The 8,929-nt window shown below is 39.8% G+C and overlaps 1 protein-coding gene across 2 annotated transcripts in view; it reads right to left on the bottom strand.

Moving 5' to 3' along the window:
• Positions 1-206: 206 nt before the first annotated feature.
• Positions 207-8,929, bottom strand: part of LOC144699742 (netrin-1) — a 170,642-nt gene continuing 161,919 nt past the window's right edge. For both annotated transcript variants that reach the window (XM_078570932.1, XM_078570933.1), the window contains one exon: positions 207-1,063. In XM_078570932.1, the coding sequence (XP_078427058.1) occupies positions 735-1,063 (329 nt within the window). In that variant the 3' untranslated portion in view covers positions 207-734. The remainder of the gene's footprint in view (positions 1,064-8,929) is intronic.

Here is an 8,929-nt window from a genome sequence, read left to right as displayed (position 1 = left end):
CAAGCTTGGAGAATTTATCAGAGGGGCGTAATCCGTTAATCTTGGGAGAAGAATGTTGTATCCTGTGTAGTAAGCAGAGCAATCACCAGCCAAGAATTGAGGAAACACCAGTGAACTTAACAAGTGTGAGATGAATGTCGGTATGAAGTGAAAGCAAACAAGGTGTTGTTATGGCACTTTGAAGGCTTTTTAAGTATTTTTTTCTCTGTCTCTGAAAATGTTATAGTACGGAATATAATTTCCACATTGATTGCCAAAGGCTGCAGTCTTGGCAGATCTGCTTACAATGTAGCACTAAGTATTGTGCCGGATGTAAACTGGGCTGGGGAGGAAGATTCCAACTGAAACATTTTGGGTTAACTACACAGCTAAAAAGTTAACAGCTTAAGTTGGGATCAAACCAGTCTTGGCATGACTCCCAGCAATTGTCCAATATCATCAGTTTGAGATGTTGTGCCCCTTTAACAAAACTCATACTGCTTTATGCAGAGAAGAGCAACTGTGAAAGGATTTTGGTTGTGAAACAAATGTCCTTCATTTCAGAACATTTGGAGCTGTTATGTAAAGAGTAGTCCATCTTTTTTTATATTCTTGTTTATTTTTGAATTTGAAATCAGCATTAGGTGCAAACTTGGCAATTCCAAAATCCCAAACTGCTAGATGAGTTCCTTCACAAGTTCCTAATTTTATCCTAACATCGGTTCCTGCTCACAATCAAGCAGCACAGTCTCTCTTTATGCCTTCTTGCACTTGCCTTTCTTCTCCCTCTGTTGGAACTTTCGCAGCCTCCTTGCCCACGTGTCTCTCCATTGTATCACCAAGCTGGTTTTGTTTGCTACAACCCCATTCTGGTCAGGAGAGTCCTCATCGTTGCCCAAGAGCAGGTACTTCTTCCCCGTTTTTATTTTTGGGCATTTGCAGGCAACATCCTTTGAGCGGACCCAGAGGAATTGGTCTCCACGCCTTATCCGTTTTACCCCTTGTTTGTAGACCGATATGATATTCACAGTAAACTTCCACCATTCACCAGCTTTCTCTGCCTTCAAGATGTGGGCTTGAACAGCTGTAATAACAAAGAAAGGAACAGAAAAATATTTAAGCTCTCCTACACATTAAAAATTACATTGAGTAAATTCTTCACACCTCACATGCAGCTAAAAGCCCTGAGCTTTAACCCCAGTTATTTAGATGACTACTCATTATTATCATAGTTACACTTTCCATAGTATATGGGACAGGGAAGATGCAGCGAGTCTCGGGGCTGTGAAATAAACTTGACAAGGGAAACTGATTAATGTTTGACAGAGGATATAATTGAAACCTTAGAAACCAATTTTCTTCCCTAGTCCAAGTACAAGAAGTTTAATCCGACATGGTAGTGAATCATTCTTGATCAACACAGTAAAAATGGTGAAACAAGGAAAGAAAGGGGAGAAAACTGATCGTACTTCAGAATATCTGCAATGCCTCTGCTCCAAAGGTTAAGAACTGTTAAACTGGAAGCTAATTAGAAAGCCTAGAATAAGTGATTGTTTATATCTAAGAAAATTTACTGTGTGCTGTTAGTTGTCAAACAGTAGTTCATAATGCGCTTACATTCCTTTAGCTGCACATGTGAGAACCATAAAGCAGATTTCAATGGCAGTTTGTCACTGTCCGTGCTCTCTGCTGCCCTGGTCATTTGCCTTTGTGTCACACATTCTTACTCTCTCTGCATGTCGTTCAACATTCTAAACTCGCTTTTCTTCCCTTCTAAACAATACCAGCTAAGAGTATTCCACTCACATTGAGTTATGGCAAGTGAACATTAATATTAAATAAAAACTTTATAGATTGCCATGCAGTGTTCCTTGTTGCTGTGAAACATGTTTAACTATATTTTATGATTAAATTAAAACTTCATAGACTGCTTAGTCCAGCCAGAAGCATCTAATGTTAAGTCCATTCTTTGCAACTGCTGTAAATAGTTTCTGGCTTAGCACCAACCTAGTGAGTACTTCTACCTTGTACCTAGAGTACTCATGACATGTCAATGCACTGTGCTGAATTTTTAATATCATTCTGCTCATTTAGAGATTTTCTGAAGCAGTGTGTTTAAAAATTACATGTACAAATAATTCTGATTATTTTCTGTTGACTTCAGTTTTTTCTGGCTACTTTTGTTGAATTTTCATCATTTTTATGTCAAATAATTAACAGCAATGTCTTCATCAGAGGGCTGTTCTTGAGGAGTTTCAGAACCCAAGGATAAAATGCAGTGATTTAACATCAGTGGAAACGGTAACAACCCACTTTGCTTCAGCATTCTTCTGTTTAGTGTAGCAATTCATTCAAAACAGTTTCTGAAATGATGTTCACATAAAAATTAGAAATACAAATAATAAGGTTGTAATTTTTCCTTTTAAAATATGGGTGTATTTCATTACACAAGCTGTGCTTGCTGGTTAAATACATTAAACACAAGGTAGAATTTCATATTTTTCAATAGCTACATAATCAAACTGTATGGGTCTTTGCTTTAAGATAAGTAGAATGAGACAGCTAGAGTATGTTTTCTTCTTCAAAAAATTTAAGGTAAGGACAAAGAAATTTGCATGGTCTTCTGTACAAATCTGCCCTAATGTCAGACATCAGAAGTTTGTGGCAGTAAAATTAAGCACTCTTCTTGAGTAATCCAGCCAAAAATCAGTGCACCTTCCCTGTTGACTGTGACTCCACCAAACTGTTGTTTGGGGAGTGGGTCAAGATGTGTGGATACATCATGACCGGGTGGAGCAGACCTAATAGTCTTTTCCCATTTTCTTTTTGTCATTTATATTACCGTCTATGAAGGAAATTTCTAGTCAAGACAAATTGTGATAGGTGCAGCTTACCCCAGCACTGATTTGAGAAATTCGTGTTGGGAAATCCCAGTCACTACTAGGAGGAATGGACTGCACTCAGAGGGTTAATGCTGAGAGTTTGAGATCATTCCAACTGCTTTTGTTAATTCACGCCTGAATGTTTCTCTGGTGCTGTAAAAGCCTACCACACACCAGTGTACATGCCATCCTTCTGAAAGAGTACTGTGAGCCCTTCCACTGTTTTTAATTATGATATGTGGCATCATGAAAACAGAACTGCTTCTGACTGATTCAATTGTGCCTCAGTGTTTGACTCATTGTTGTGGAAAGCAGCGAGGAAGCAGTTCCTCAAACAATTGACCTTTTTCTACTGAGAAGAAAAGGAAATCTGCCTAATGCAGGCGGCGACCAAGGAGCAGAGGAAGCTGGGAAAATGCATTTGGCAGAACTGAAACAGCAGAAGCAATATCATTTTCTACAAGTCTGTTTGGAAAGTTCATCGATCTGTAAGTATTCAGTGTCAGGGTACAGGAATGAATAACATTCTGTTATGAAAATAAGAATATTTCTTATCAAGAGGAAAGTTTCTAGACATCCCTTATTACCGTTCTTTTCTGAAAACAAGGCTGAGTTGTTTGACCTAAGTTGCTCTTTGGCACTTTGGAGGAAAAGGATCCTATAAAATATGATGATGGAACCATCCACAAGTCAAGTCACACTCTGAACGTTTAGATTCTGATGGTTCACCCCCTTCATCACACCCTCGATCTATTATTGAGAAAGGAAGTTAACCACCAAACGATAACTCAGCCATGACTTTCACAGCTGTAGGAAGCATCTGATGTAATTACAACTCAACCCTCACTCTGTATCTATAATGTAACTCAGCAGAATGAGTTGTCAGTGGAAGTATTCTTAGGGCAGAATTTTCTGCCTGTCGGGCAGGTGGTGCGGCAGTGTGGGTGGGCGGGTGGGCGTGAACCCAATCGTGAAAGAGCACAGAAACCTCCCCGAGGCACGGAGCTGCCTCAGGGAGATTAATTAGAGTGTGAAAAACTGAAAAAAAGATTTTTAAAAAATATTTGGACATGTGCCCTCATGTGAAACTGTCTCATGAGCTGAGACATGTGCATTAATGTCAATATAAAAAAAATTTCAAAATTTAAAATCATTCATGAAATCTCATCCCGCCCGTGGATGAGGTTCCATGAAAAGTGCAAAGGCCGCCTGGGCTCTTCGTCTGCCCCGCCAACCTTAAGGTTGGATGGGCAGCTCCATTAATTATTAAAATTGACAGTTAAATGGCCTCAACAGGCCTTTGACAGTTCGGCGGGCGCACACCCGAGTCAGCTGCGCGCCTGCAGAACTGAAAAGTCTGAATGAGGTGCCGTGACGTTGGGATGAATGCCTAACATCGCCACACGTCAGTTTACACCTCGGCAAGTGGGCACCGCCCCCGCTCACCGAGCCGAAGATTCCGCCCTTGGATTCCGAGTGGGAAATAGAACAAGAGTTAACTTTTAAGTTGTTAGTAGATTTGAATTTGACTTAAGCATGTTATGGTTTCATCCATGGCTAATAGTAATTTTCAGCCTCGTGAAAAGTACTACAATCTGGATAACTTTCAAGATGCTATATTATTGCTGTTCTAATCTGTAGTTAAAATATTTTCTCATCTTACAAAGATGTACAGGCAGGAGCTCTGTGGAAAGTACCAAGTATAATGAAAGACAAAAGAAACCGGTTAACAACATTGAAGAAAATGGTCAATTGCAAGTGTGAAAATTTAGTGTCGAGAGGGCATCATTAGTGAAATGGGCAGACAAGTAGGAGTTGAATAAAGGCAAAATGCTGCATATGCTGGAAATCTGAAACAAAAACAAAAAATGCTGGAAAAACTCAGCAGGTCTGACAGCATCTGTGGAGAGAAAGACAGAGTTAACATTTCGAGTCCGTATGATTCTTCTTCAGAGCGGAGAAGGAGTTGAAATTTGATGCAGAGAAGTGTGAATTTTCTCCTTGGAGAAGAGAAGGTTGAGAGGAGATTTGATAGAGATATTCAAAATCATGGGATTCAGTGATGGTAATGCCATTGAAGATCAAGGGGCGATGGTCGATGGATGCCCTTGCGAATGGAAAGTTGCCTCAAGTGGTGTTCCACAGGGCTTGGTGTTGGGACCCTTGCTGTTTGTGTTATATATTAACGATTTGGAAGTGAACATGGGGGGCATCATTGGGAAATTTGCAGATGACACAAAGATTTGCTGAGTAGAGGATAGCCATAATCTCCAAAATGATATAGATGGGTTGGTGGAGTGGGCGGTAAAGTGGCAGATGGATTTTAACAAAGAGAAGTGTGAGGTCATACATTTAGGGAGGTCAAACAGTTGCAGGGATTACACAATAAATGGGAATATGCTAAGAGGGGTAGATGAAGTGAGAGATCTTGGTGTACAAGTACACAGGTCCCTGAAGGCAGCAGTTCAAGTAGACAAGGTTGTAAAGAAGGCATATGGAATGCTCTCCTTCATTGGCAGAGGTATAGAATATAAAAGTAAGGATATAATGTTTGAATTGTATAAAACACTGGTGAGGCCACAACTGGAGTATTGTGTGCAGTTCTGGTCACCACATTACAGGAAGGACGTAATAGCTCTGGAGAGAGTGCAGAGGAGGTTTACAAGTTCTGTTGAAGAGTCATACGGACTCGAAACGTTAACTGTATTCCTCTCCGCAGATGCTGTCAGACCTGCTGAGTGTTTCCAGGTATTTTTATTTTTGTCTTTGTTTTGGATTTCCAGCATCTGTAGTTTTTTTGCTTTTATATTGCAAGAATGTTGCCAGGGTTAGAAAAGTGTAGCTATGAGGAGAGATTGGATAGGTTGGGGTTATTTTCCTTAGAACAAAGAAGGTTGAGAGGTGACTTAATTGAGGTGTACAAAATTATGAGGGGAACAGATAGAGTGAACAGGATAAATTTGTTTCTCTTGGTGGAGAATTCTAGAACCAGGGGACATAGATTCAAGATAAGTGGCAGAAGGTATAGGGGGGACATGAGGAAGAACTTTTTTACGCAGAGGGTAGTGGGTGTCTGGAATTCGCTGCCCAAGTGGTGGTAGAGGCAGAAACTCTAAACTCTTTTAAAAAGTACCTGGATCTGCACCTTAATTGCTGTAAGCTGCAGGGCTATGGGCCGGGTGCAGGAAGGAGGGATTAAAAAGGGCACCTGGGTGTGCTCGGGCTGGCGTGGACAAGATAGGCCGAATGGCCTCCTTCTGTGCTGTAACTTTTCTATGGTTCTATGAGTGGCCTCGACAGAGTAGATAGGAGAAACTGTTCCCATTGATGGAAGGAATGAGAACCAGAGGGCACAGATTGAAGCTAATTAACCAAGAAGCAATGCAGACATGAGGAAAAATATTTTCACACAGTGAACGGTTAGGATCTGGATTGCACTGCTGAAGGGTTTGGTGAAGACAGCATCAATTGAGGTTTTCGAAAGGGAATTGGATTATTATTTGAAAAAGAAAAATTTGCAGGATTATGGGGAAAATGCAGGGGCGAGGCACTGGATGAATTACTGCTTCAGAGGGCCAGCACAGATACAATAGGCCAATTGGCCTTCTCCTGTGTTGTAACCATTTTATATTCTTAGTGCATGGATTTCTGCCACGGTGCAGTGGTTGCCTGCCTGATCTTAGCAGGGAAGATTTGACCTTGTGCACTTCCTACCATCTGATCATCAAGTGATACCAATGACAATGATGCAGGGGTATGTGACCCAGAATGTCCTATGCCTATGACAGAAAAAAGAAGCATAAAAGTAAATATATAAATTCTAAAACCTTTCATTAATGGTGCTTGGAGATAGAAAATAAATGAGCTAAAAGTAGATCGGGAAAAGAGGATGTGAAGTAAGAATGAGGTAGACAAAACTTATTAAAAGGACAAGACTAATACAATATAGTAACATAGAAACAAGCTACTGTTTTACCAAAAATATCCTATATTTCCACTGAGTAATGTCCAACCTGTATAAGAGCATTATTTTTTAAGTTAATAAAATCTATATAAAATCAAATGTGGGTTTGTTGCTGAGTACTCTCCCCAGTGGTATATAATAGCAATTAAGTGTATTACAAAATCTTGCGGCTATCAATCATAGCACCAGTGTTCAGTGCACTTGCTATGGTTCTATATAATATAATGGAAGATTGTATCATTTTGGAAAGGCAAAGCTAAAGCAATTTGTTAATTTAGATTTTGGACAATGGACTAATGGATCAGCTACTGACTACTGAAGAGCCAAGGGCAGAATTTTACGGCCCTGTCATGGTGGGCCATTCAAAACTCCCTTGACTTAGGCAGGACCGGAAAATCCCACCAGAGGGAGGAGCCGTAAAATTCCGCCCCAGGTGAATCAGTGCACACTAATGTCATTTTAAAAATTATTTCACAGGATATGGGTGTCGCTGGCTAAGCCAGCATTTATTGCCCATCCCTAATTGCCCTTGAGAAGGTGGTGGTGAGCTGTCTTCTTGAACCGCTGCAGTCCATGTGGTGTAGGTACACCCACAGTGCTGTTAAGGGAGGGAGTTCCAGGATTTTAACCCAGGGACAGTGAAGGAACAGCGATATATTTCCAAGGCGCGTGGCTTGAAGGGGAACTTGCAGGTGGTGGTGTTTGATATTAAACTGTTGTCAGGTCTAACGTTTCACATTGAAGGGGAGTTTTTTCTTTAAAGGCCAGTCTACATTTCAAACTTTGCCTGCTTTATTGTTTGAGACATTATTCTACAAAAATATTGTAATCAAAATTTAACATTATGCTCACTAATATGTATTACTTTGAATTTGCCAAGAAAATTAAGATCCAAAACTGAAATGTAACTTCCAAGACTTAAAAATTACCAACACTTATCATAAAGGATAGTTTAAAAATATGTTTTCAGCAATTCTCTCATTTATTTCTTCCCTGGGAAATCATCCTGATTTACATTCAAAAATCAGTACTGTGATTCTTTATGTTTGAAGCATTGTACAATCCAGTTAGTTCAGTTTATTTTGAGTCAAGTTCTTTTCTTACCTGCTTCTCCTTGCACTGTCAGTTAAAATTGCTGTTTAGTCACTGCCACCTAGTTTCAAAGCAATTGCCTGACAAGATTATGATTACCCCAAAATATAACCCAGTTATTAATGAAACCCTTTCCTTGCTTACTGTATCATTGCCTCAAACACTTGTTGAGAATCATTCTCAGGAAATTAGGTTAACACCACATTTGGTTCCCTCTCGTGAAACTGTTTCACTGTACTATTAAAAATACCTTTCAACACAACCATTATATTCATATCCCAATGTAACAGCTCATCTAGCTTTTATCCTGCCTCTTTCAAAAGCAATTGCTTTTTGCCTTACCAATCGTTTGATTCTCTATATTTTTTTCCTTAAACTTCCTGCACACCACCTACCTTATATCTAGATCTTGCACCACTTTTATTTCACTTTATTTCTCAAATTCCTGAGTTGCTTCCTCAGCTCCCTTCTCGCTGACTATCATTTCCATTCCCTCAGCCTAATTTCCCCCTCTTCAACTGATCATGGTGACAATTGTCTTTGTTTCTCAGAACCTATCCTGTTGTCCATCTTGTTTCTTTTTTTCTCATCCTGCATGGTTTTCCACTCTTGCATACTATCAATGTCCTTTCCATGTCCCTAAATAACTTCCCATTTGGTCAGTACCAATGAGTAACAACGTGGTGTATTATAAAAAGTCTTTAAACATACTGTGTCTGTTAGAGTGGGTTGAAGTAACACCCTGGTTCTTAAGCAAAAGTTATCTGATGGTTTACAAAACCACTTAAGAACCAAAAAACTGTTTTTGCCCACTTTAACTACAACGAATAGTCTGTTATTTATTCATCCAGCATGGGGTCCTGCTCAAATGCCTCTGCCAATAATGCTCAGAGGAGATGATTGTGATGTTTGTGAATAACCCAGAATAACTCTCTGTAGGCAAGCAGTTGAAGTCTTCTGCCAATGACACTGCTAAGGCCAGAAACAATCTGTACTAGTCTGTCTATGTCCT

The sequence above is a fragment of the Cetorhinus maximus genome, chromosome 24 (assembly GCF_964194155.1).
Source record: "Cetorhinus maximus chromosome 24, sCetMax3.hap1.1, whole genome shotgun sequence".
In the NCBI taxonomy this organism is placed as follows: domain Eukaryota; kingdom Metazoa; phylum Chordata; class Chondrichthyes; order Lamniformes; family Cetorhinidae; genus Cetorhinus; species Cetorhinus maximus.
This window is presented reverse-complemented; position numbering and strand designations above follow the sequence as displayed.